At 44.4% G+C, this 27,311-nt stretch overlaps 1 protein-coding gene and 1 pseudogene across 7 annotated transcripts; one reads left to right on the plus strand and one right to left on the minus strand.

The window, feature by feature from the left end:
- LOC138804974 (la-related protein 4-like) overlaps nt 1–1,125 on the minus strand; it is a 48,009-nt pseudogene extending 46,884 nt beyond the window's left edge.
- Nucleotides 1–27,106, plus strand: Ammecr1l (AMMECR1 like). 7 transcript variants are annotated; one of them, XM_069989485.1, is made up of 9 exons: nt 1–288; nt 1,793–1,901; nt 15,285–15,729; nt 17,688–17,798; nt 18,069–18,222; nt 18,774–18,864; nt 21,681–21,777; nt 22,797–22,850; nt 23,557–23,645. In XM_069989485.1, exons 3-8 carry the CDS (start codon nt 15,323–15,325, stop codon nt 22,822–22,824), a joined length of 888 nt encoding a protein of 295 aa, XP_069845586.1. In that variant the 5' UTR covers nt 1–288; nt 1,793–1,901; nt 15,285–15,322; the 3' UTR covers nt 22,825–22,850; nt 23,557–23,645. The 7 variants fall into 7 exon arrangements, 6 of the variants coding, with proteins under 6 accessions (XP_069845586.1, XP_069845587.1, XP_069845582.1 ...); XR_011365386.1 differs by lacking the exons at nt 22,797–22,850; nt 23,557–23,645 and adding an exon at nt 19,647–19,717 and having other exon boundaries at nt 21,681–21,767; XM_069989486.1 differs by lacking the exons at nt 22,797–22,850; nt 23,557–23,645 and adding an exon at nt 27,060–27,106.
- The last annotated feature ends 205 nt before the right edge of the window (nt 27,107–27,311 follow it).

A 27,311-nucleotide genomic window follows, 5' to 3' on the forward strand; every position in this document is an offset into this window, starting at 1 on the left:
CCGGTGGCTGCTGGGATACTGGAGGACTCGAACCCCGGGTCGACTCAGTCCTCCAGCCGCCCGGGGAATACCTCCAGTTCTTCCTGGACGCCGCCGCCGCCGCCGCCCCGCTGCTTCCTCCGCCTCCCGCCCGCCGGTCTCCTTCGCTCCGCCCGGCCCGCGCCTCGCGTCCGGCCCGCTTCTCCTAGAAGCCCCCACCCAGGCGTATGGCTCCATGAAGCAAGAAGAGGAGGAGACAGAGCGCGAGAGGTCTCGTCCGCCCCGGCCGCGTCTGGGCCAGAAGAAAAGGTGGGAAACTCGGGTTGCGCCGCACTCTCCTTGCCCTCGCTGCCCGGCCCGGCCCGGCCTCCCCCGGCCGCCGTCGCCGGCTCCCCGGGCCTGCTACAGCCGGAGCGGGCGTGGGGGCCGGCAGCGGGTCCCTGGGACACCGACTGGGGTTCCCAGGGTGCGGAGCGGGGTGCCGAGCCGGAGTCCCCGGGGTGCCGAGCCGGGGTCCCCGGGGCGCCGAACGGGGTCCCGGGCGGCGTGGGGGAGGGGCTCCGGGCCGCCGCGCCCCGAGCCCGGCCGGGCCTCGGGCCGTGCGTCCCCGCGGAGGGCAGGGCCGGGGTCGGGAGGCCGGGCCGGGGTGGGGGCGAGCGGGCGGCCGCTTCTGCCTCGGGCCGCGCGGCGAGGCTCCAGCGCAGCCGGGCTCCTGCGCTCCCTCCGGGAAACAGTCTGGGTCCGGGTAAAGTTTGGTGGTCTCCGGCGCCGCCTGGCGGCCCCCGCCCGCCGTCCCCCCCGCGGTCCCGCCGCCCGCCCTCCCCTCCCCCGCCGGCGTCTGGGTTCCACCCCCGCGGCTCGCCTCCCGCAGCCGTACCCGTCGCCCTGGGGGTCTGTCCAACTCCCCTGGTGCCCGTCCTCCGCTCTCCACGGCCTCTCTCCCGCCCTCCCCTCTCCTCCCTGCTCCGCCCCTGCCCGCTCTCTCTCTCCCGCTCTCTCTGTTTTTCCTTGCTTGACTCTTCACTCCCGCGCTCTCTTCTCTTCCTCCCCGCAGCCTCTCCGTACCCATCCGTAGCCCTGTGTGTCACATCCCTTCCTCTTAGGTCTCCTCCGGGGGCTTTTGTCCTTCGTTGCGTGACCTCCATTCGCTGTCCTGATGTGACTCCTCTGCCATGCTCCCTCAGCCCTGTCCCTCCGGGCCTCTCCTCTTTCACTGCCCGCGCCCCGGAAAGAGTGGGTGGGGCCTGCGCTCCCCTGTTTACATCTGTGGGACTCGCTCCCTGTCTAGTACCAGGGAGTGGAGAGAGTTGGTAAAGAGATTTATGCCAGACTTTGAAGAAGGGTGGGTGCCTATTTTACTGTCCTCCTAGCTTAACAAGATGGCTTGTCAGGGCCCTGGCACGGTGTCCACTAGTTCTTAATGGTATATGGCTATATTTGCAGATGATTTAGAAATATGTTTGTATTCCGAAACCAGCAGAGAGCCTCAAAATGATATGTATCCTGACCTGAGAGCCGTTTTGACCTAGATTGTTGGTGCAGGAAGTTTTAATATGTGTCTTGTGTTCAAGTTCAGTATAATCTTTGATCTTCCATGTCTTCCCTTAGTGAAGTCGCTGTGGGTGAGGTGATGCAGGACACCAGCCTGCTGTTCTGCCTCATATTTAACCTTTCACGAAAGGAGATTCTGCTCTCTAGCTGTTTTCCTTCTCAAAAAAAAAAAAAGATCTCTTGAGTTGTAACTTTTCAAATACCGGATCTGACCATACTTCCTGGATTTTGTTTGTTCATTGCACCTGCATTTACATCTTAGGTACAAGAAGAAGGAATGGAATTGGAAGGAAGAAAATCCATTCCAGAGGCAAAATAGATCCCCTCCTCTGTTGTAGCTGTTCTCTCACAATACAAATTTTCTGCTTTCAGTGAGTATTATCTTGGGCATATATAGAATGGAATGTCATTGGTTCTTTTTGGTTCTAGGCTTCTGTAGGTGTACTTCCTTGATTTTGTGTTTTACTTCCAAAGAGGCAGGAGATTTCCCACAATAGTACTTACCTGACAGTCTGAAAGCCCTTGGGGGTACGATCCTCAGCACTGCAAGAAAGCAAGAAACATTCTTGTGCACTTCTTGAGGCGAAGTCCTGATGAAGTTCTTCTGCTTGCTCATTTTAAAATGATTTAAATATGCCAAGACAAATTTGTTTAGTTTGTTGGTAGTGGGGCTTGAACTATGGGCCTGGGTGCTGTCCCTCAGCTCTTCAGCTCAAGGTGAGCACTCTACCACTTGAGCACAGGATCACTTCCAGCTTTCTGGTGGTTAATTGGAGAGAAGAGTCTCACAGACTTGCCTGCCCAGGCTGGCATTAAATTGCCATTCTCAGATCTTAGCCTCCTGAGTAGTTAGGATTACCAGCCTTAGCCACTAGAGCCCAGCCCAAGACAAATTTATATTCCATTAACTCGTTAAGAGTTGCCAGGCATGAGTGATTGAATGTCTGTAATCCCAGCACAAGAAGATCTTGAGTTAGCTAGGGCTAGCTTGGGCTGGTATTTGTTTTTTTGGGTTTTTTGGGAGGTCTTTTTTGGTCAGTCATGGGGCTTGAACTCAGGGCCTGAGCACCGGTGGTCCCTGAGCTTCTTTACTCACTCTTATCTAGCATTCTGCCCTGTTGAGCCACAGAGCCACTTTAGGTTTTCTGGTGGTTAATTGGGTTGGCTTTGAACCATGATCTTCAGATCTTAGCCTCCAGAGTAGCTATGGTTATAGCCGTGAGCCACCAGAGCTAGGCCCTGGGTTGGTCTTAATAAAGTAAATGAAAACAAAACCATTAGCATGACCTCAGTGGTAAAGTATAGCGTTGTATTTCCTTTATGATTTTAGCCTATACGATGTGGCTTCCCACCCTATGCACTTTACTTTTTTTCCCCCCTCAACGCTAGCTTTCTACCACCTTGAATCACAGCTCCATTCCCCAACTCTGGGTAGTTAGTTGTAGATCAGTCCTGGAGTTTCCTGCTGAGGCTGGATTTTAACCAGGATCCTCTGATCTCAGCCTCCCAGTAGCTAGGATTATAGGCTTGGGCCACCAGTGCCCAGCCCAAATTACTTCGTAAAGACAACAAAAGAGATTATTTTAAATTTTAACTCCAAGGTTAATACAGCAGTTTCAGCTCATAGCTCTGCTTCTATCTTTTTCTGGTGGTTAATTGGAGATAAGAATCTCATGGACTTTCTTGAATAGGTGGGCTTTGAACTGCTGTCCTCAGATTTCCACCTCCAATGTAGCTAGGATTATAGGTGTGAGTCTCATTCACATGATTGTTGTTTTGTTGTTTGCCTGTGCTGGGGCTTGAACTCAGGGCCTAGACACTGTTCCTGAGCCTCTTGTGCTCAAGGCTAGCCTTCTGCCACTAGAGACCCAGTGCTACTTCTGGCTTTTTCTTTTTTTTTTTTTCTTTTTTGGGGTCCAGTCATGGGGCCTGAACTCTGGGCCTGGGCGCTGTCCCTCAGCTCTTCAGCTCAAGGCTAGCACTCTACCACCTGAGCCACAGCGCCACTTCCGGCTTTTTTCTTATGTGGTACTGAGGAATCGAACCCAGGGCCTCGAGCATGCAAGGCAAGTGCTCTACCACTGAGCCACCTTCCCAGCCCCACTTCTGGCTTTTTCTGAGTAGTTAATTGAAGAGTCTCAAAGAATTCCTGCCTGGGCTGGCTTTGAACCACGATCCTCAGATCTTAGCCTAACTTATATGTTTTAATCTTCACATATTTTGGAAATATTTAGCCCTAAGTCTGCTATGGCAATATTTTTTTAAAATCCTATCACAGATTTGAAAATAACTATAGTTCTACATGTAAATTTTGTTTATGACGTTGTAAGGGAAAAAAGAATGGCAACATTCTAATCTGTTCCTTGGTTGGCTTATTTGCTTATTCTAGTACTAGGGCCTAAACTCTGGGCTTGGACACTATCCATTAGCTTTTTAAAAAGAAGCCCAAGGCTGGCACTCTACTGCTGGAGTGACAGCTCTACTTCCAGTCTTTTTTTTTTTTTCCCCTGAGTAGTTGGAGATAAAAGTCTTACAGACTTTCCTGTCAGGGCTGGGAAGATGGCTCAGTGGTAGAGCGCTTGCCTTGCATGCCTGAGACCCTGGGTTCAATTCCTCAGCACCACATAAGCAAAAAGAAAAAAGCCAGAAGTGGCGCTGTGGCTCAAGTGGTAGAGCGCTAGCCTTGAGCTGAAGAGCTGAGGGACAGCACCCAGGCCCAGAGTTCTGGCCCTATGACCGGACCCAAAAACAAAACAAAACAAAACAAAACAGACTTTCCTGTCTAGCTGGCTTTGAACAGGATGCTTATGTGTCGGCCTCTTGAGTAGCTAGGTTTACAGTTGTGGATCACTGGAGCCCAGCCCTTCTGGATTTTTTAATAATAGTATTTTGGGAGTGTTGCTTAATGGTAGAGCACTTGCCTGGAATGCTTAAGGCCCCTGTGTTATGTTTTGTCCCCAGCACTTTTACCTGTGAGTTTTTCAGAGTGCTTTCATCTTTGTAACCCTTTGAAGGAGGGAAGGGACAAAAGTTTCCATTTTACAAATGAAAGAACCAAGGCAAGGCCAAGAGAGCTCTGCCACCTTGCTAGAAGTTACACTGAAAAAGAAGAGCGACTAAAACCAAAACTTTCAACTCCTCCATTCCATTGTTTTTTTAAACCTCATATGGAAATGTAGTTTTCAGAGTGGATGTGTTTTTTGTTTTTTGTTTTTATTATGAAAATACCGTACAGAGGGATTACAATTAAATGGGCAAGATAATGAGTACATTTCTTATCAATCATTGTTGCCTCCTCCTTTGTTTCCCCTTCCCATCTCCCACCCCCGTGGTTTTTTTTAATATACATAAATTATAAAGGTAGTAGTTTAGGTAGATCTGTATTTTGCAGGGGAAATACTCATACATCAAATTGTGTATGTATGTGTGTGTTGTGCTTGACAGTTTCAAAGCTATAGAAATAATTATTTGGGATGGTTACAGAATGTGGGCGCTTCATGTGACTGTCCTGGAATAGTTCCATAAATAGGCCAGAATTATAGCTCAGGTGCCACTTCAGTGCCCATAATGTAATTATTAAATTCAATTTCAGCTCAGCTCTCCGTGCCACAAAGGAAAAAACAGACTGCTTGTCTAAGGAGGGCTTGATTTGAACAGTTAACTGAAGTCTATAGCAAAAATGTGGAAACCACTTGCTTCTTTGCCTCTTTCCCACCTCCCAAATCCTTTTTGTTTTTTTTTGTTTTTTTTTTTTTGTTTTGGTGCGGGTCCTGGGGCTTGCACTCAGAGCCTGAGAACTGTCCTTGTTCTTTTTTTGTTTTTGGGAGGGGGGTCCAGTCGAGGGCCTGAACTCTGGGCCTGGGCACTGTCCTTGAGCTCTTCAGCTCAAAGCTAGTGCTCTACCACTTAAGCCACAGCGCCACTTCGGCTTTTTTTTTTTCTGCTTATGTGGTGATGAGGGCCTCATGCATGCAAGGCAAGCGCTCTACTACTGAGCTACTTTCCCAGCCCCTGTCCTTGTTCTTTTGTGCTGAAGTCTAGTGCTGTAGTGCTTTGTTGTTGGTGGTGGTTGTGGGGCTTGAACTCTGGGCCAGGGTGCTGTCCCTCAGCTCTTTAGCTCAAGGTGAGCACTCTACCACTTGAGCTACAGGCTGGTGGCTCAAATGGTAGAGCGCTGGCCTTGAGCAAACTGAGGCTCGGACAGAGCCCAGGCCCTAAGTTCAAGCCCCAGAACTGGCCCCCCCCCCAAAAAAAAAAGGGGGGGCTGGGAATATGGCTTAGTGGTACAGTGTGCCTAGCATGCATAAAACCCTGGGTTCAATTTCTCAGTACCACATAAACCGAAAATAATAATAATCTTTAAGACTACAAAGTAGCTGTTAATAACATTGTAGTATAAGATTGCATATTTCTCTTGGAATTGGAAGAAGACAGAGCTATGCTCTTTTTTTCTTTTTTTTTTTTTTTTTGTCGGTCATTGGGCTTGAACTCTGGGCCTAGGCGCTTCCCTCAGCTCTTCAGCTCAAGGGTAGAGCTCTACTATTTGAGCCACAGCGCCACTTCTGGCTTTTTCTGTTTATGTGGTGGTAGTGCTGAGGAATTAAACCCAGGACCTCATGCATAGAGGCAAGCACTCTGCCACCACTAAGCTACTTTCCCAACCCTAGAGCTATGTTCTTTTTTTTTTTTTTTTTTTTTTTTTTTTTGTAGGTCATCGGGCTTGAACTCTGGTGGGCGCTGTCTCTTAGCTCTTCAGCTCAAGGCAAGTGTTCTACTGCTTGAGCCACAGCACCACTTGCAGTTTTCTGGTGTTTTATTGGAGATCAGAGTCTCACAGACTTTCCTGCCCTGGCTGGCTTTGAACCATGATCCTCAAATCTCAGCCTCCTGAGTAGCTAGGATTACAGGCTTGAGCCACCAGTGCCTGGCTAGAGCTATGTTCTTTTTATAACCAATGCTGTTTCTATTGGTAGAGATAAAGATTATATTAGTACCAGTAGGCACTTAATAGTTATGTGCCAAAGGACCTTTTGGTGTCTTATCCATTGAATGGTTATAAATAACACTTTATGGTAGCAGGTCTGCAGAAATGTTAACAACTTGGCTGGGTTTGTACTCAGCCTTAACATTGGTATTTGAACCGAGTCTACAGTTGCACTCTCACCCCAAATTCTAAGCTTGCCCTCTGTTGTTTTGTTTTTTTTTAAAGACTTAGTAGCCTTGGAAGGTAGCAAGGAGGAATGCCCTCTGTAGTCCTTGGGTTCTGACATAACTCCACAGTCAGCTCACAGTGGAACCAAGGAGCTACATAAATTGGACTATATATAGCTCTTTATGTTTTGAATGAGGCAAACTTAAGCCAGGTGCTGGTAGTTCACACCTATAATCCTAGCTACTGAGGAGGTTGAGATATGGGGATCATGGTTTGAAGCCAGCCAGTGCAATCTCCAATTTAAGTACCAAAAAAGCTTAGATAGTTCCCAGACTCCGATTTCAAGCCCCAGAACCAGTACCAAAAGAAAAAATAACAAAAAACAGGCAAACTTTAAAAATATTAGGAAGTTTGTAGATAAGTTAGCAATTTTGTTGGCTATAGCACATTAGGTTTTGTGAGAATTACAAAAAAAAAAAAAAGCACAGATGCAACCTGTCAGACTTGGGGTGATGCTGAGTTCACTGTAGCCTAGAATTCATTCATACTCTTTCTCTTTCTCTTTCTCTCTCTCTCTCTCTCTCTCTCTCTCTCTCTCTCTCTCTCTCTCTCTCTCTTTCTCTCTCTCCTCTCTGTATCTTTATCTCTTATCTATCTCTTATCTTTTTGCCAGTCCTGGGGCTTGAACTTAGGCACTATCTCTGAGCTTCTTTTGCCCAAGACTAGCAGTCTACCACTTGAGCCAAAGTGCCACTTCCAGCTTTTTCTGTTTATGTGATACTGAGGAACTGAACCCAGGGCTTCATGGTATTCTACCACTAAGCCACATTCCCAGCCCCAGCCTGGAATGTCTAAGTACATTGTAACCTCCTGTGCACCTTGCAAAGTATTGTTCAAAGGAGCCGTCGGAGAGTTCACCAAGTGGTCTTTGTCTTGGATCCTGATGAACTTTAGGACACCTGAATCTTATATATGTAATAGAGTATGCCATATTTAGATGGAGAAACTGAGGAGCAGTGACTAAATATTGAGGACAGATATAGCTTTATTTAATACTTAACAAGGTTAAAAGTGCTTAAGGTAAAAACATTGGTTCCTACTGTTGCCCACAGCTTTTTGTTGAAGTAAGACTATTGTCTCCATCTGATGAATCTTACTATGTTCTCATTGATTGTTCCAAAGTGCTCACCACATAGGAAGAAGAGACCACTCCTGATGACTCTTTGTCATCTTTAGGACTTACACTAAAGGCCTTGTGTCCCCATCCCCCCACCCTCACCTCCCCCATCATGGGGCTTGAACTCTGGGCTCTTCAGCTCAAGGTGAGTGCTCTGCCACTTGAGCCACAGAGCCACTTCCAGTTTTCTGGTGGTTAATTGGAGATAAGAATCTACAGACTTTCCTGCCCTGGGCTAGCTTTGAACCGAGATCCTTAGATCTCCTGAGTAGCTAGGATTACAGGGCTGAGCCACTGGAGTCTGGCTAGGGGCCTTGGGTTCTTGCTCCTGCTTTTCAGTTTGTGACTTGAGCTCTACATCTTGTCCACTTCAGATTTCTTATCTGCTCAGGATGGCTCCAAACCTTGCTCCCAGGCTCCTGAGTAGGTAGGATTATGGTATGATAACCAGCACTTGATCACTGTAGTTTTTGTGAATTTTGGGGAAGGGTGAATATGAAGTTTTTGAGGAAATAGATATGTAATAGAGGGGTTTGATGTTTTGTTTTGTAGAACTGAGTATGAAACTTGGGGCTGGTTTATGCTCAACCTTGAGCTACATCCTCAGCTCAAGAATCTGTTTTATTGTTTTGTTTTTTGCCAGTCCTGGGCTTGAACTCAGGGCCCGACCACTGTCCCTAATGCTTCTTTTTGCTCAAGAATCTGTTTTTAGCAGATGGTTACTTTGATCCATTAAAATGCTATTACGCTGAAATGTCTTTTTAAGCTGTTCTCTCAGAATCCTCCAGCCATGCTACTAAAGCAGTGAGTGTGTTCTAATCATTATGGAAAATTCCAGAGAGCTGAGTCTGGAACTTAGAGATCAGATGACTACTTGGATGGAATAGGTTTAAATGACTACCAAACTGAAAGAGACAATTTTGATAAAATTGTAGATAACAGTAGATGTTGTTGATGTATTGATGTTGATAACAGTTGATGACTGAGGTGTTTAACAGTAGGTCCCAGCTGGGAATGTGGTTTAGTGGTTAGAGTATTTCCCTAGCATGTATGAAGCCCTGCATTCAATTCCTCAGTACCACATATACAGAAAAAGCCAGAAGTGGCACTGTGGCTGAAGTTGCTCAAGAGCAAAAGATGCTCAAGAACAGTGTCCAGGCCCTGAGTTCAAGCCCCAGGACCAGCAAAAAAGAGGGAGATACACACACACACACCCTAGTTCATTTCATGTACACACACACACACACACCCTAGTTCATTTCATATTGTTTACCTGTAGTTTAGTTGGTGGTTTTAAAGTTACCTTCAAAATAATTCAATAAGAAGAGGCAATAAGAATAGGGGAAATGGAGAGAGAATGAAAATAAATATACATGACAAAAAAAAAGAATACACATGACACTGCAGAAGTGAAATCGATTAGCGATATATTAAACCTGTTAAAGTTGGGGATTGGACACTGGGAAAATGTTTGGGCCCAGAGAGCCACATGATTTTGGTTGGTGGACTTTGGAATGTGGCTTAGTGGTGGAGTATTTGCCTAGCATGCATGAAGCCCTGGGTTTCATTTTTCGTTACCACATGAACAAGGAGAAGCCAGAAGTGGTGCTGTGGCTCAGTTGGTAAAGTGCTACTCTTGAACAAAAGAAGCTCAGGGACAGTACCCAGTCCCTGAGTTCAGTCCCCAGGGCTGGCCCCCAAAAAAGATTTTGGTTGGTTCTATGTCAAATAATAACTTGGAAGGTCACGGAGGGACAGGGAGTTGGTTGTGATAATACCCTGCTGCAGATGGTTGTGTTGTGTGGGCAATCTTCTAGAGCTCATTGGCATTGGTATGCTTTGAAATCCCCTCTATTAGTGCTGGGGGTCATGACTCAAGTGATAGAGTGCCTGAGTAGCAAGGACAAAGCACCAATTTCAAACCCCGGTACCAAGGGGAAAACAAACAAAAACTCTGAAATCTCCTCTGTTCTGTTGGAGGGAGTTTAACCAGTCAGGTAACTAGCTGAATACCACTGCTAAGGAACACCTGAGATTTTTCCAATGTCTTGTAACATTTAACTATTCCTTCAGGGATAGCTTGATGTAATGAGAATCATTAAAGGCTTTTTATAAACCTTAAAATTTTCATCCTTTCTCTTTGTTTCATTGAATTTTAGAACTCTAGAGGCAGAAACTTAAGGCCCTATTGGCCTTGTTGAAAAGCCACCTTTCTGTAGATAGTCCTACTGTTTCATCTGACATATGTCCTAGGCCCACAGCCGTAGTTATGTACAAGTAGAGTCGAAGGAGAACTCAAGCCAGTAAAATTCAGTGTGGACTGAAATGACAGGGAGTGCTTAAAATTTTCTGTGTGATGGCTGAAGTATTAGCTTTGGGCTTTAGGTTTTGATTTTTTTTCCCAAATTCTTTTTATTGACAATAATGTAAATAATGTAAATAACGTTTAGCATACCCTAGAATGTAATTTGTTTTATTATCCTGCTCTTAGGAAAAGGACTGAGCCCAGTAGATTTTTTGTTGTTGTTGTTGTTCCAGTCGTGGGCCTGAACTCTGGGCCTGGACACTGTCCCTCAGCTCTTCAGCTCAAGCCTAGCACTCTACCACTTGAGCCACAGTGCCACTCCCAGCTTTTTTTTTTTTTTTCTGCTTATGTGGTACTGAGAAGACCACACATTGGAATCTGACAGATTGTAGTCAGTTCCTACCTCTGCCATTTAGTAACAGTGTGGCTCTGGGAAGATACTCTTGCTTATTAATCCTTGAGGTTCCTCCTCTATAAAATGATGGTAACATTATCTGTCTTGCTAAAGATTTACAGGGTTCAGTGAAATCTTGCTTGAATCTTGTGCTTAGTGCAAACACTGCTGTAAGCCCTGAGTGCACAGCCAAATCTTAGCAATTCTTGAGTTGCCATACTAGAAGACACTGGAATAAAAACCCATATAGTAGCAGGTCATTGTTGTACACACCTATAATCCTAGTACTGAGGCAGAAGGAACATAAGTTTGAGGTCAGATACATCTGGAATACATAGCCAGATCATCTCTTTGTTGTTGTTTTTATACAAATGTAGTGATGTTTACCATGATAATAAGTACTGTTTTAAGGCATTATGGCTATTAAACTTATTCCCCCAGAAATCTCAGGCAAAAGTTACTACTGCTATTCTTAATTTGAGGAAATTGGGTCCAGGAGAGGTTAGTCTTAGAGAAACCAGAATTTGAACTCAAGCCAACTGAAGGAGGTAGGTGTGTGTGTGTGTGTGTGTGTGTGTGTGTGTGTGTGTGTGTGTGTGTGTGTGTGTGTGTGTGTGTGTGTGTGTGTGTGTGTGTGTGTGTGTGTGTGTGTGTGTGTGTGTGTGTGTGTGTGTGTGTGTGTGTGTGTGTATATGCATATGCATGCGTGTATGCATGCCTGCACCAGTGCCAGTTCTGCAGCTTGACAGTTCTGGAGCTTGAACTCAGGGCCTGGGCACTATCCTTGAGCTTTTGTGCTCAAGGCTAGTGTTCTCCACTTGAAGCAGGAGTTCAGTATTGGCTTTTTTTTTTTTTTTTTTGGGGGTCGGTCGTGAGCCTGAACTCTGGGCCTGGGCGCTGTCCCTCAGCTCTTCAGCTCAAAGCTAGCACTCTACCACTTGAGCTACAGCGCCACTTCCAGCTTTTTCTGCTTTATGTGGTGCTGAGGAATCGAACCCCAGACCTCTTGCATGCAAAGCAAGCACTCTACCACTGAGCCACCTTCCCAGCCCCAGTTTTGGCCTTTTTTGGTGGTTAATTGGAGATAATTTGGTGGTTAAGTAGCTAGGATTATAAACCTGAGCCATGGGCACCCAGCAGAAAACTGTATTTTTAACCAAGGTATATATATATATATATATGTTTTTTTTATTGTAAAGATACTGTACAGAAGGGTTACAGTTACATGAGTAAGGTACATTTCCTATCGAGCATTGTTACCCACTCCTGGAAAGTCCCCTTTCTAAGTTAGACTCATACAAGCTATTATTCTTTGGCTATTGAATTTTTATCTATTTGAATTGTCCAAGGTGTAACATAATATTTACAGTCTATATGTGTGCGCACTGAGTGTGTGTTGGTATTGAGGTTTGAATTTGGGGTCTTGCACTCTTGCTCAGCTTTTTCACTTAAAGCTAGCTTTACCACTTTAGCCTTTCAGTGGCTAGTTGGAGAAAAGGGTCTCTCAGACTTTCTTAACCTGGCTGGCTTCAAACTTCTATTTTCGGATCTGAGCCTCCTGAAGTAGCTAGGATTTTTACAGGTATGAACCACCCGTGCCTAACAGTTTTTTTGTTTGTTTGTTTTTTTAAATTTTTTGTTTTTGGGTCCAGTCGTGGGGCCTGAACTCTGGGCCTGGGTGCTGTCCCTCAGCTCTTCAGCTCAAGGCTAGCACTCTACCACTTGAGCCACAGCGCCACTTCTGGCTTTTTTCTTTTTGCTTATGTGGTGCTGAGGAATCGAACCCAGGGCCTCATGCATGCAAGGCAAGCGCTCTACCACTGAGCCACCTTCCCAGCCTGCCTAACAGTTTTTTAATAGGTTTTTGAATGGATAAAAATGTATAAAGGTTGGAGTAAGTTCAGAGGAGGACCAAAGAAAAATAAGAGATGGGTTGGAAAAAGGTGGGTGGGAGTCTTCTTAAGAGAATCTACCCCTTACAAAATAATGTCTTTTAATCCTTCTATCCAGTGCTGAAACTACATATAGATGTAAGATAATGGTTAGAAAAATGATAAAAGGATATCATTAACAGAAAGATTGAAAGTTCCTCTAGAGTTTTGTCAAAATAGGTTGTTTCAGCCAGATGTCAGTGACTCGTGCCTATAATCCTAGCTACTCAGGAGTCTGAGATCTGAGGATGGAAATAATGAAGCTGAAGCTAGCCTGGTACAGAACCTCCTAGAGACTCTTATCTCTAGTTAACCAAATAGCTAAAAGTGAAGGTGTAGCTCGAGAGGTAAAGTGCCAGCCTGTGGGGAGGGTGGGAACTCAAAACAAAGCACAAAACAACACAAAAAAGATAGTTAAAATGTGGAGGCTGTAAAATGGATGGAATTAGAACAAATTATGTTAAGTAAGGGGAAGCCAAGATCAGAGAGACAAATGGTACATGTTCTTCTTGATATGCGCAAGTTAGATTTAAAACACAGTGAGACATGACAATTTACACAGGATTCTAGACACTTACAGTAAGACCAAAAGAGCACAGTCTTAGGAGAAAATCACCAAGTTATAATACCCAAGCGCCTCTTCACATGCATATAAAATATTATACATATTGAAACAAACTCCAAAGATATGGAAACCAAGAACTATTTTCTTAATTTTTTTTTCATTTTCTGATGACTCTAATCTTTTTTTTTTTTTTTTTTTTGGTCCGGTTGTGGGGCCTGAACTCTGGGCCTGGGTGCTGTCCCTCAGCTCTTCAGCTCAAGGCTAGCACTCTACCACTTGAGCCACAGTGCCACTTTCGGCTTTTTTCTTTTTGCTTATGTGGTGCTGGGGAATCGAACCCAGGGCTTATGCATGCAAGGTAAGTGCTCTACCACTGAGCCACCTTCCCAGCCCCAATGACGCTAATCTTTACCTTATATACAGTGTATATACATGCACATCTGAGGGAAGGTGGAGGAGGGCACAGAATCAGTGGAAAACGGATGAAAAAGTGCAGCTGTGGAGCCCACTGGCTGCATTATACATTGATTGAAATGAAACACGCAACATGTGGATGGAGATGGGAGGGAGGGAATGGGTAAGAATGAGGGAACAGGTAAAAGGAAGGAAATATATATACTTATTACCTGACGAATGTAAAGGTAACTCCACTGTATATTACCTCTAAAACAATAGTAAAATAATAATTAGAAAAAATTTGGAAGCTCTAAAATAGTAGAGAAAGCGACCTGAGCTGGGCATGGTGGCACACATCTGTAATCTCAGTACTTGGGAAACTGAGGCAGGAGATTATAAATTTAAGGCCAGCCTTAAATGTAAATTGTGAGACAAACAGAAGAGCCATCTAAGTCTGACATGTCAGTCAATATTCTGTTGGATACTGAAATATCTCCAACAGCCAGCTTTGGCCCCACCCTTCCTCGCTAGAATGTCCTGGGGGAAGGGGGGCTGCATGTTGCCTTCTGTCTATAGTGGCTATAAATGTTAAGGAATAAAAAATTAGTTCCCCTTTAGGAAGAGGTGAGGGCTTTCAGGTCTAGAACTTGAGGTTTCTTCTAGTCCTGTCTCTCTGTCTCTTTTTTCTCTTCTTCCCTCCCTCCCTCCCTCCCTCCCTCCCCCTGTCTTTCCCTTCCTCAGCACTCCCCACCCCCTTATCGGTCAGTCATGGGACTTGGACTCGGCCTGAGTGCTGACTGTGAGCTCTTTTTGCTCAAGGCTAATTTACTACCACTTTGGTTTCTGTTGTTGTTGTTTTTGCAAACTCTTTATTGTGATTAAGTGATTACATAATTTCACAAATTTTACAGTATTGTGGGATAGTTAAATTCACAAACATTCTAATTTTCATGGGGCAAATTGTCTATTGTGGTCTATAAAGTTTGAGTTCTATGAGCTTTGACAATACAGTTATTTCTTCCACATCGGGTGATGTGTACATTTCTTTCTTTTTGCATAGTGTCAGCTTTTCCACTCATTCCCTCCCTCCCATCGCTGCCATTGGAGTTGCTTAGTTTTAATCAATGTCCAGTGCAGCTGATGGGTCCCACTGTTGTATGTTTTTCCCTGATTGCCTCTAGTTGTGTGTCCTCCTAGTTTCCCTCTGGTGTATGATCAGCAGCTTGAGGTTATTTAGTAGTGATTTGACCAGATGAGTGGAGGTCCTTTATTTCTCAAGTCTTGTTAACTTTGTCATATCACAGTACATTTTGGATTTAACATCCACTTATCAGGGAGACCATGTGCCATTTGTCTCTTTGCTCTTGGCTTACCTCACTCAACATGATTTCTTCTAGTTCCATTTCCCTGCAAATGCATCTATTTTGTCCTTTCTAATGGCTGCATAATATTCCATTGTGTATAGATAACACAATTTTAGATCCATTCATCTGGGGTGCACTACCACTTTGAACCACAGCTCCACTTCAGTTTTCTGGTGGTTAATGGGAGATAAGAGTCTCACAGACTTTTCCTGCTTGGGCTGGCTTCAAACTGATTAGATCTCAGCCTTCTGAGTAGCTAGGATTACAAGTGTGAGCCCCCAGTGACCAGCTTATAGCCCTTCTTAACCTTTTTGACGATTAACAGTATAACTTGGAGGTTCGGACAGAAAAACTCTTTGTCTTTGATTTTTGTTCTCTACTTTTAATCTGTGCTTAATTGTTTTTTCTTTGATTTTTGTTCTCTACTTTTAATCAGTGCTTAATTGTTTTTTGGTTTTGGTTTTGGTTAGGGTTCTGCAGCATTCTAGACCACGAGCACCAAATCAGGATGGGAAAAAGACGTTGCGTTCCTCCACTTGAGCCCAAGTTGGCAGCTGGCTGTTGTGGGGTCAAGAAGCCAAAGCTATCTGGAAGTGGAACACACGGTCACGGGAACCAGTCCACAACTGTCCCTGGCTCTAGTTCAGGACCTCTTCAAAACCACCAGCATGTGGACAGCAGCAGTGGACGGGAGAATGTGTCGGACTTGACCTTGGCACCTGGAAACTCTCCCATCACACGGATGAATCCCGCATCGGGAGCGCTGAGCCCTCTCCCCCGGCCTAATGGACCTGCCAACACCACCAAGAACCTGGTGGTGACTGCAGAAATGTGCTGCTACTGCTTCGACGTGCTCTACTGTCACCTCTATGGCTTCCCACAGCCACGGCTTCCTAGATTCACCAATGACCCCTAGTGAGTAAATCAGTCACGGTGTAGATGGCGTCTTTTGGAGGCCATTCTTGACAGGATGTAATGGTTACCAAGAATATTTATTTGAGCAAAGGGCAAGAGAACAAGAATGATGAGAAGTGGTCAAAGAATACTTAGGACTTTCAATGGATTCAGCAAAGGAAGAGGATTAGGTTTGTTGCTAGTGATCTAGAACAGCAAGAGTAGGTCACTTAACTTGCTGTGCAGAGAAGTAACATTGTCATTCCAGACTATGCTTATACCATTGGGAACTTCAGTAGTGTCAAAGTCCAAGTGATGGGCTGGGAAGGTGGCTCAGTGGTAGAGTGCTTGCCTTGCATGCACGAGGCCCTGGGTTCGATTCCTCAGCACCATATAAACAGAAAAAGCTGGAATTGGTGCTTTGGCTAAAGTGGTAGAGCGCTTGCCTTAAGCTAAAGAGCTGAGGGACAGTGCCCAGGCCTGCAAAAAAAAAAAAAGAAGTGTCACAAAGACTTTCCTGCCTAGACTGGCAGGAAAGAGTGAACTGTGATCCTCAGATTCCAGCCTCCTGAATAGTTAAGATTACAGGTTTGACCCACCAGTGTCCAGCCTTTTAAGAGTTGTTGAATGGGCTTGGTACAGTACATTTGGCTGGAGTTGTTAATATATTATGGAAAGGAAATAATGGAGTAGGTGGTTGATCTGCTGTGAAACTTTGAAATGATCAAAGATTGTTCTTGAAGAGTAAATCTTGGGCGGGGAATGGGGTTAGTGGTAGAGTGCTTGCCTAACATGCATGAAGTCCTGGGTTCAATTCCTCAGTACCACATAAACAGAAAAGGCTGGAAGTGGAGCTGTGTGTCAAGTAGTAGAGTGTTAGCCTTAAGCAAAAAGAAGCTCCGGGACAGTGCCCAGGCCCTTAATCCAAGCCCCAGGACTAACCAAAAATATTTTTTTAGGGCTGGGAATGTGGCTCTGGGTTCCATTCCTCAGCACCACATAAGCAGAAAAAGCCAGAAGTGGTGATGTGGCTCAAGTGATAGAGTGCTAGCCTTGAGCTGAAGAGCTGAGGGACACACCTAGGCCCAGAGGTCAGGCCTTAGGACGACAATAAAACAAAACATGGGCTGGGAAGGTGGTTCAGTGATAGAGCACTTGCCTTGCATGCATGAGGCCCTGGGTTCGATTCCTCAGCACCACATAAGAAAAAAGCTGGAAGTGGCGCTGTGGCTCAAGTGGTAAAGCGCTAGCCTTGAGCTGAAGAGCTGAGGAACAGCACCCAGGCCCAGAGTTCAGGCCCCACAACCGGACCCCCCCCCCAAAAAAAAAAAAACAACCAAGGAGAGAATAGACGAGAAACTTGAGCCGGGTACAGTTTTATACTCCTGAAGCCCACGCTTGTGAGGGAGGAAGATTTGGAATTTGAGGCCAGCCTGGCCTATATAGAGAGACCCTAAATAAATTTTCAAAAAAGGGAAAATTGAGAACTGGTCGAGGAAGAGGAAAATAGCTTATAAATGTGGTGTCCCTGAATTAACGCTGTCAGAATGGAGCTCAGGAAAGGTTATAGTTTTTCTTCTGGTAACTTTCCTGTCCCCAGCCAGGGCTGAGCTCCATCCAGTTAAGGCCAGAGTTCTTTTTTTTCTCTCTCTCTCTTTTTTTCTTCTTTTTTTCTTTTTCTTTTATTTGGGTCCAGTTGTGGGGCCTGAATTCTGGGCCTGGGCGCTGTCCTTCAGCTCAAGGCTAGCGCTCTACCACAGCCACTTCCGGCTTTTTTCTTTTTGCTTATGTGGTGCTGAGGAATTGAACCCAGGGCCTCTTGCATATGAGGCGAACACTCTACCACTGAGCCAACTTCCCAGCCCCAAGGCCAGAGTTCTTCAGATAGTTGACAAACCAAAAAATTCTACTGGGCAGTAACATAGAACATGAATGTTTAATCTGGGGCTGTAGGATGTTTTATGTTTTGCTTTGTTTAGTCCACTCTTTGTGACCTGGAAGACGGGGCGGGATAAGCGGCTCCGAGGCTGCATTGGGACCTTCTCAGCCATGAATCTTCACTCAGGACTCAGGGAATACACGCTAACCAGGTAAGGACTCAGACATTAAGAATTATGCATAAATTGGCTACAGTTGGAAACACTGGACCTCATTTCTTCTAAGTGATAGGTTTTGAACAGTCCCTTTTTGGTAATCAGGAAATGGAAGGACTTTGATATGGTGGGACTCTCAGCAAGTTGATATTTACATTGGTGTTGATGGGTGGTGGATGCTCTCAGTGTGTGTCTGCATTCAGTATGTCATGTGTTGGCTCCCTTCTCTGGAGGAGCCTCATTTATAAAGTGTTCTGTCCCCTCTAGTGCACTTAAGGACAGCCGATTCCCCCCTCTGACCCGAGAGGAGCTGCCTAAGCTTTTCTGCTCTGTCTCCCTCCTCACTAACTTTGAGGATGCCGGTGATTACCTGGACTGGGAGGTGAGAACAGCCGCATTCGGAACTCTGCATTTGGGTTCGGTTAGTACATGGCAATGTGTCTCCTTCATTGGAAGAGGGTCTAAGGTGCAAGCTGAGTTTGGATTCGGTGTGGGCAATGTAGATGACAGGAAAGAGGCTACGCTACTCTTTGAGGAGTAGGAAGAAATATAAGTGTAGACTTTTTTGCCCCCATTTCTTCCCAGTTATTCTGTTCTGCATTCTGCATTCTTATTCTCTAGTAAGAAAAAAAGGGATAACAGAAAACACTGCAGATCTCTATTGACAACTCCTTAGGAATCACATGTTGACCTTTCTCTAAAACTGGGTTTTTTAAAATCTTAAGTAGTTGTACAAAGGAATTTCAGTTCCACAAGTCATTATGAGTACAGTACATCTTGATCAATGTCATCATTCTGAAACTGAGCTTTTTTTTTTTTTTGCTTCTATACCTTAAGAGAGAGCGAGAGTCATGAAAAACAAGAATTTCTCCTTTACCCAGTTCTGGGTTGAGCAGGTCAGAGTACAGTATCATATATTAAAATAAGTAAATGCCATTTATTTGGTTGCTTTTTGTTTTTGTTTTGTTTTAGGTAGGGGTTCATGGGATTCGAATTGAATTCATCAATGAAAAAGGTGTCAAACGCACAGCCACATACTTACCTGAGGTTGCTAAGGAACAAGGTGAGTTGGACAAATAGGTATTTAGGGAAGAATTGTACCACTTAACAGTACCAGTTAAAGGACAAGAGAATGAAGCATGTCATCAGTTAGCCCTACTGCCACTAAGAATGAATGCCTCTGATCCCTGTCAAATTTCTGTAGGACAAAGGCAAACTCCCCAAAAGACCTAGGAGCTGGGAAAAGAAAAGGAGAAATACTTTCCTTAGTTGCTTGTTTAAAACACTTCCTTTCAGGGGCTGGGAAGGTGGCTCAGTGGTAGAGTGCTTGCCTTGCATGCATGAGGCCCTGGGTTCGATTCCTCAGCACCACATAAGCAAAAAGAAAAAAGCCGGAAGTGGCGCTGTGGCTCAAGCGGTAGAGCGCTAGCCTTGAGCTGAAGAGCTGAGGGACAGCACCCAGGCCCAGAGTTCAGGCCCCACGACCGGACCCAAAAAAAAAAAAAAAAAAAAAAAAAAAAGAGTCTCAAAAAAACACTTCCTTTCAATAATAGTTTTACTTCTACTACTTGGCTCTCTGAGCTAGAGTGGTTAATTGTAGCAAAATTTATCAACGAGTCTGACCACATTATAGCATTTATTATAACAATATTATGGTTTGGCAAAAGGCAAAACATACTCCTGCTGTTTTTATTGAACTTGGTAGTTATTTAATGGATTTGTATAATTGAGACATTGTGGGTTGGGTAGGCTTTCTCTTCAAAACAATATCTAGAAGAATACCTTTAAATGTTGTTTGTGCTTTCTGTGATATGTAACCCCATTTTCTTTCTTTCTTGGAATTAGTTTGTTTTTGAAAATAATATGTGAGACACAGTATTTGTTGGGTGTGAACGTGGAATAGAGAAAAATATCCAGTTAAGTATATTAATGACCTAATTATATAGAAAGAGATTGTCTTGTTGGTTTCCAATGTCATTGTGTTTAAACATTCTCAAAAGCAGTATGAATGTATCATTAAAAGGAAGCCTTCTAGCCACCTCTGTGAGGGTGTAGATCTAACACTCTTTTTTTTGGAGGGGGGGAGGGTCTGGTCGTGGGGCCTGAACTCTGGGCCTGGGTGCTGTCCCTCAGCTCTTCAGCTCAAGGCTAGCAGCACTCTACCACTTGAGCCACAGCGCCACTTCCGGATTTTTTTCTTTTTGCTTATGTGGTGCTGAGGAATCGAGCCCAGGGCCTCATACATGCAAGGCAAGCACTCTACCACTGAGCCACCTTCCCAGCCCCCAGATCTAACACTCTTATGTTCAAGGAGCACACCAAAACATGTTTCTCAGTGGTGAAATATGGATGATAACTTAGGCAAATAAAGTGCTTTTGCCATTTGAAAGTAAGAACATTAAATATTTGGGACATCATAAGATTTTTCTTTTATTTTTCAATTTGAGTACATGGTTTTATTATAATTTTGTGAGATTGCTGGGTGATAATGGCCCATACCTATAATCCTAGCTATTCAGGATTGCTGACATTTGAGGATAGAGGTCCAAGATAAGATAGTTCAGGCAGACAAATCTATCAAATTTTTCTCTCCGATTAGCCACCAAAAGTCTGGAACAAGCCAGGCACCTGTAATCCTAGCTACTCAGGAGGCTGAGGATCTATGTTCAGAGCTATCCTGGGCAGCAAAGTCTATGAGACTATCTCAACTGTGAAAAAGACAGAAGTGCAGCCGTGGCTCAAGTGGTAGAGCACAAGCCTTGAGCAAAAAAGCTCAAGGACAGAACCCATACACTGAGTTCAAGCCCCAAGATCAGCACAAAAATAAACATACATACATACATACATACATACATACATACATACATACATACATAATCTGAGTCAAGTGCTAGTGGCTCCCACTTTAATCAGGTGACTGAGATTTGAGGATCACATTTCAAAGCCAGCCCAGGTAGGAAAAGTCCATGAGTCTCATCTCCAGTTAACCACCAGAAAACTGGAATTGGTCGTGTGGCTCAAAATGGTAGAACACTAGCTTTGAGCAAAAAAGAAAAAAAAAAAATAGCTCAACCAACAAACATAACACACACACAGACATACACAAAAAAAATGAAATGGAATGCTTGGTTCTGTTGGTGAATACGAGCTATAAGTAAAAAAACCAGGCAAGAGTACAAGGCCCTGGAGGTTGGAAGCATGGCACCACTAATGAGCAGAGTGTCCAGTACCAAGTTAGTCTTAGTCTCAGAACCAAAAAATAAAAGAATACAAGGCCCTGAGTTCAAGTCCCAGTATTGGTGCTTCCTGGCAAAATGTGTAAGGACTCAAGTTTAGGTGTGAACAATTTTTGCATCCTTCCTAAAGGAACAGGTGGGGTTTTTGTTTGTTGTTTGGTCTTTGTTTTGTTTTTGTTTTTTTCCTACTCTTAAGTTCTCTATCATAGAAATTAGGTCTTAGGGAAATTATCAAACTAAAGGAAGGACACAGTTTAAAAGCTGCAGAATTTAGGACTTGGGAAAATTATCAAACTGAAGGAAGGACACTCAGTTAAAACCTGCAGAATTTAAATTCTCCTCTTTCCTACCTGGGTAGTGGATCATGCCTGCTGTCCTAGATACTGAGGCAGGCAGATTATTTAAACCCAACAGTTGAGGTTTAACCTGGGAAACACGATAAACCATCTTCACACAGAGTAGTCATGAGTACTAGCTGGCTAGGGTAAGTTGACCCTGTTTATTCCTTGATTATACTGGAGTGCAGTGGGTGTGGGGTCACTGCAGACTGATGCTTCTTAAATCCCACTCATCATCCTATGCGGGCCATATTCGAGTGTATACCTCTCTTGCTGACAGTGTAACTAACCTCTGTTCTCCTCAGACTGGGATCAGATCCAGACGATAGACTCCTTGCTCAGGAAAGGTGGTTTTAAGGCCCCAATCACCAGTGAATTCAGAAAGTCAATCAAACTCACCAGGTAAGCCACGGTCTCGTTCTTGTTATTCTCATGTAGTGGAATTGAATAGAGGATACTTTTGATGGGAAGAGGAAGAGGAAAAGTTTTTCTCTGCTAATGTTCCTAAGCCAAAGAAGTATAGTTGAGCTTTAAGCGTTAAGGAAGCAGCATCAGCAGCGGTAAAGACAAAGATTCTTTAGTATGCTGTTTGTCTCCACAGCTATGCTGTCAGGGAGTGGGAGCAGGTAGGCCTACTGAATGAGGTGAGGTCTTCTAGACAGACACATTTGGTTGAGAGGCTTAGGGGAAGGTTTAAGTCAGGAGGGAATGCTCTGGGTGTGGAGATTGAGTCAGTTGAGGTGCTTCTAATCACAGTACAGTCAAGTGTCAAGGGAATGCAGGAGAGTCAGAGATATCTTTTACAAGAAGTTAAAAGGAAACACCTCCCACTTTGGGTGTAATACTGCAATGGGCAGACTGCGTCATTTCATAGAATGCAGTGGCTTGGGGTCTGAATCCCAACCTGGCTGCCTTCTGGCTGTGTGACCTGGGCCAGTTATTCCACCTCTCTGAACTGTTTCCTGTCTGTAAGATGTGAGTGGTAATTTCTTTGGGTTGTTGTTTTAGGATGTGGTAAGGTGATGCATAGAGAGTTTGCAGCCCTTGGCTAAGCAGCACCAAAGGTGATCAGTAGGTGTCAGTGATCTTCCTGTCCCTGCCGACATTGGAAGCACTGGCTGAGAGGTCAGCGTCTTTGGGCCTCTTATTTGACTCCTTGTCTGCAAAATGCTGAGGTGTCATATACTAGCCTCACAGGTCTGTTTGGAAGATTACCCAGTGTTTTTTTAAATACTTTGGATGCCAAGAATTAAGGGGCTGGGGGTGTAGCTCAGTGCTAAGCATACACGAGGCCCTGAATTCCATCCCCAGCACCAAAATCTTAAAATTGAAAGAAAGAAAAAAACACTCTTCAAATACAAAGCATTATTACTATTATTATTACAATTTATTTGAACAGCCATTTCCCTGTCAAAATTCAGGAATAATCACCTTGCAGTGGAGGAGTGATTACAGTGGGAAAGAGATGGCTCTGGGTAAGGATTGTCACACCCAGCTCCTGTGGTCTGTAGTAGGCTCCATAGGTTTGTAACACCCCATGCTTCGCATCCTGACTCATAGCTCTTTCCAGAGCACAGCCAAAGTGCTATGAATTCTGTTCTGATGACCCTGTGATAATGGCATATTCATCTGGGGATGGAGACCTGTTCTATATAGCCCAAGGATCCTTTAACCTGCTGCAGCAGAATTTGACCCAGAATTAGGTATCTGTGCCCCTTTTTAGTTACAATAACTTATTTGTTGCTGTTGGCCAAATTGAGGTTGCAATTTTGTCAAATTTTATCTCATTTTAAGCTGAAAGTAGATGTTCAGTTTACACTGGGTTTTGGTGCAGCCATCTTCCAATTTGCCACCCATTTAATTTGACCTTGAAATTCTTCATCCAGACCCAGTAGCAGATTGCTTATGAGCAGCCTGATAATAAGCATATGTAGTGTTTAAAGGTGGGATGTGCCGAAATACATTCTCAGGGGTGAATTGTGATTGTGCTTTTTCATCTTGTTCATTTGTAATAACAGCATTGTTTTCTTGTGCTGTCTTTCATTTTCTGTAAGTAAGATTGCTCTTGGTCTTCCATTTTATTCTTTCAATATATGAGATGAGCTTTTGGTTTTCTCTGCTGAGTGACTTCAAAATGAGATGCTTGGGGTTCCTAATACCCCTGCCTGTTTCCTTATACAGGTACCGAAGTGAGAAGGTGACAATCAGTTATGCAGAGTATATTGCTTCTCGACAGCACTGTTTCCAGAATGGCACTCTTCATGCCCCGCCCCTCTACAATCATTACTCCTGACACACGGCTGCATGACCAGTCCCACCCCCCTGTGGCCACCAGTGGCTATGACATCATTGGAGCAGATGCCTCCTCTTCTTGGTCCAGTTACTTCTATTACTGCACCATTTTATGATGCTAGCTTCCGTTGCCAAGTCTGCCTCCCACTGACTGAGGGGTGTGGGGTTACACTGAATGAAACAGAACTTTAGGGGCCCAAGCCTTATCTCAGCCTTTCCTCAATATGGGGTCCATTGGATTGGGGCTCCTCCATGACTAGTGAGAATTACTGTGGGTTCAGAAGACTCTTGTCTGGTGACTTGCCATACATGTGCTGGCTATACTCTGGAAGCTGGAATTGATGATCCGTGAAAGTTTACTCCACACCCAAGCCCCACAGCTTTCCCATCAAGTAGGTGTGTTCCCTTGGCAGTCTGGGCAACGGAGACCAACAAGAAACATTTTTAGGTTGTTTTAAATTCCTTTTTTTTAAACTTCCAGTTTATTGCATACCAAGAGTTGATCACAACCTCCATGCTTCATAAGTGGACGCCATGTTAGGGTCAAATGTGGGCACCGTGAGTCCTTCAAGGCTCCTGGACAGAGACCCACATGCAGATCGGAAGCCCTTTGGATGGCGTTGCAGATCCATTGCTCAATAAGCCGTGGAGGTGTCAATGCTCACCCCACTCAGCTGGATTTTCTGGCTTTGTTCCTTCATCAAGTCTCCTGGTATTGAACAGAGCTGTGTGGTGTAGCCTGCTGAGGAGTTGAATGGAGATGCCTCTAGAAGGTCTTGATGTCATCGCTGCAAGCAGGTGTGGAAAGAGAGACTTCTTCTCACCTCCTGGCTACCTCACCCTTCTGGTAGTAGTGCCTGTATAACTGGATCTGAGCTCTCAGAAGCATAGGTGTGCAAATAGGCATTTGGGTTGTGTTGTCATAGGGGAGAATCCACTGTCTTCCAGCTGGTTTTCTCTTCAAGTAAACATCCTGCGGGACCTTTAAGCAAGGGAGTTTTCTTTTTCCAGTTTGCCTATAGAAGTGGAAAGACAGTTGCTATTCAGTCAGTCCTTTGGACACTAGAGCAAAGCTGTGTAATTAAAACAAGGTGAATCTTTGTGTTGCATACCATGCTGGGAATTTTTACCCCATTGGGGCAAATTTCCAAATCACTTCTGGTTCTGAGTCATTTAAACTCCTGACATTTCCTTTTCTCGTTGCTGATTTCCAATAGCCAGCAGCAAGTTTTCCTCCCTTGCCTATTCTTCACTCGTTCGGTGGCACAATTCATAGAACCAGGAGACTTGAGGTGTTCTGAAAGCACTGTCACAAAGGCACTGCAAAAGTGATCGATCCACAGAAGAGGTGGCCAGCTGGAAGGAAGGAGCCCGAGGATGGTGCACTGGCTTTCAGCACATGCTTAGAGAACTTTTGTGGAGGGCTGGGTTTCAACCCAGTGAACACATTTTTATTTAATTTATTTTTTAGTTTATGTGGTGATAGTGTGGCTTTCCAAAACAAGCAAAACTTGTCAAAAGATCTTTGGAATTTCCTTCTGCCAGGAATGTAGCGGGAGAAAAGGGACACTTGTGCTATTCTAGGTATTGCTTCTAAGTTCCTGGGGAGGAGTGTGAGGGCCAGTTTGTATTGCTAGTGAAGACCTGGGATGAATGGGGAGATGCAAATGGCATCAGAGTGCCCAGGCTGTGTCCCTTTCCTGCCATGTTGGGTTCCTTTAGCCTGCCATGTACCCCTGGTAATGCCAGTGAAGGTGACGGGTGTCATGGTTTCCTGCCGCTGAAGGTGATACATGTATTAGAGATAGATGTTATGGCAGGTACACAGGTGCCATGATCGATGTCAGGGTGGTTAGCTCAGGAGTGAGTCACCCACCTCCAATTTGTACAACAGTATTGACACATAGGGCTACACTCATTACTGTTCATGTGTTCTATGTTAAAAGTTGTGTTTAATTTCTAAAGATTTAAAAAAAAAAAAGCAAAAAAAATTGGTGCTAAACTTAACCCCTGAGCACGCTCAGTGAGACTGGTCATGCAAGCATTTACAGTGCCATGCTCCTCAAGCCCATTTTTCTTGTAGAAATGTTGCCCTATTTGTCTTCCCAAATGTATAATATGTATTTTATTTTGTTGAGGGTGGGGTAGGATACCTGCCATTTAAAAAAATGAACAGAAAAAATTTAAACCCAAGAAATGGGGAAAAAAAAATCAGTGCACAAGAATCGGGCTGGTGAAGGCCAGCCCCACACTGAAGTGGGCTCAGTGGTTTTGGAGTGAAGAAGCCTTACTCCCTGCACATTCCCTCACGCTCCCACACGAGTCCAGCCATGGAGATACTCTGGCTCCTCTTGCCTTGTCAAGGGGCCCAGGAGTCAGCCAAGGAAAACTCTTTGGCCCCATAAGGAATAGGCACTCTTAATGCCTGTCCTGACCAAGGCCTGGTCAGGAAGAAGTCCGAAAGTGTTTGGTCATTGTCACCTCATAGAAACATGTGGCAGGTGGCTCTCAGGAAAACTACCGTGTGGCTCATCATGTGGCAGCTTTGCATAGGGAGGTAACAGCTCTGAACTGGAACTGAACTGCCTTCCTCAACGCTTACCAAAACATTAATGAGGGTGGCCAGTCCATGCTGAATGAGTGGTGGGTAGAGAAAAGGGAATGTTTCCTGCCCAGTGTTTCCTTTGTCCTTGGGCCACTTGAGCTTAACAGTAGATAACCACTGTTGTCAAGGAACCAGCCCAACTTTGCTAGCTTGGTTCGGAGTTCGTTTCATCCCTAGCTGTGAGTGCCTTTTGGTCTGGAAAGTTGGCTTGTCTCATCATACCCACAGCTAGGACATTCTCTCTGTAATTATGAATTGTCTTTGTTTTACATGAACTAAAAGAGAATGTCTTTGATCACTAGAGTTTGTCAGTGTTGGATTGTTTCAACTGTGAGGTTCTTAAACTTTTTCGCTTCATAATATCAAAACAATTCATGTTAGAGACCCTTTCATGCGAAAGGTTTGTAGTTGAGACATTACATATATTTTACTGTTTATAATAAAAATAATTATACAAAACAAGTCCTGGGTGTTAATTTTAATATTTTGCACAAGCTCTGTTTTCCATATGTTAACATCTACAGTTTCACTAACTTAATGTTTCCTATTGCGATTTCTGGAGCCTAGGGAGCTACATGTTTTTTGTTTCTTTCTGTTCTTATTTCCTTGAAGCAAGAGACTGTATGGCCTTCAGTGCAAAGACTTCAGACCAATTCTTTGTATTACATTTGGTTGCCTCTTGGCTATATAACTTCTGAGTGCAAATCATTGAACTCTTTAACAAAGTATTGTAGAGAATAAATCATAATGGGTAAAAATTGGTTGTCTGCCTCTTTTTTGTAACCAGGTGACTTGAATTATCTGACATAATGGTTAACAGCCGTCTTAGTTTTGAAGATAGCCAACCAGATGGTAAGTAGTGAGCCTGGGTGTTTTGTGTGATGTTCATAACACCCACTAACCTTGTGATTGTTTGGGGGAGGTTGGGTTTTTGGTAGTTGGTAGCTTTGCCTTTGTTTTTAGAGTCAAGTTTACTGAGTTATCATTAATGAACACTAAAAATTGGATTTTTCCAGAATGGAAGTTCAATATTATATAA

Source organism: Dipodomys merriami, unplaced genomic scaffold (assembly GCF_024711535.1).
Source record: "Dipodomys merriami isolate MVZ:Mamm:240054 unplaced genomic scaffold, mDipMer1.0.p SCAF_38, whole genome shotgun sequence".
In the NCBI taxonomy this organism is placed as follows: Eukaryota; Metazoa; Chordata; class Mammalia; order Rodentia; family Heteromyidae; genus Dipodomys; species Dipodomys merriami.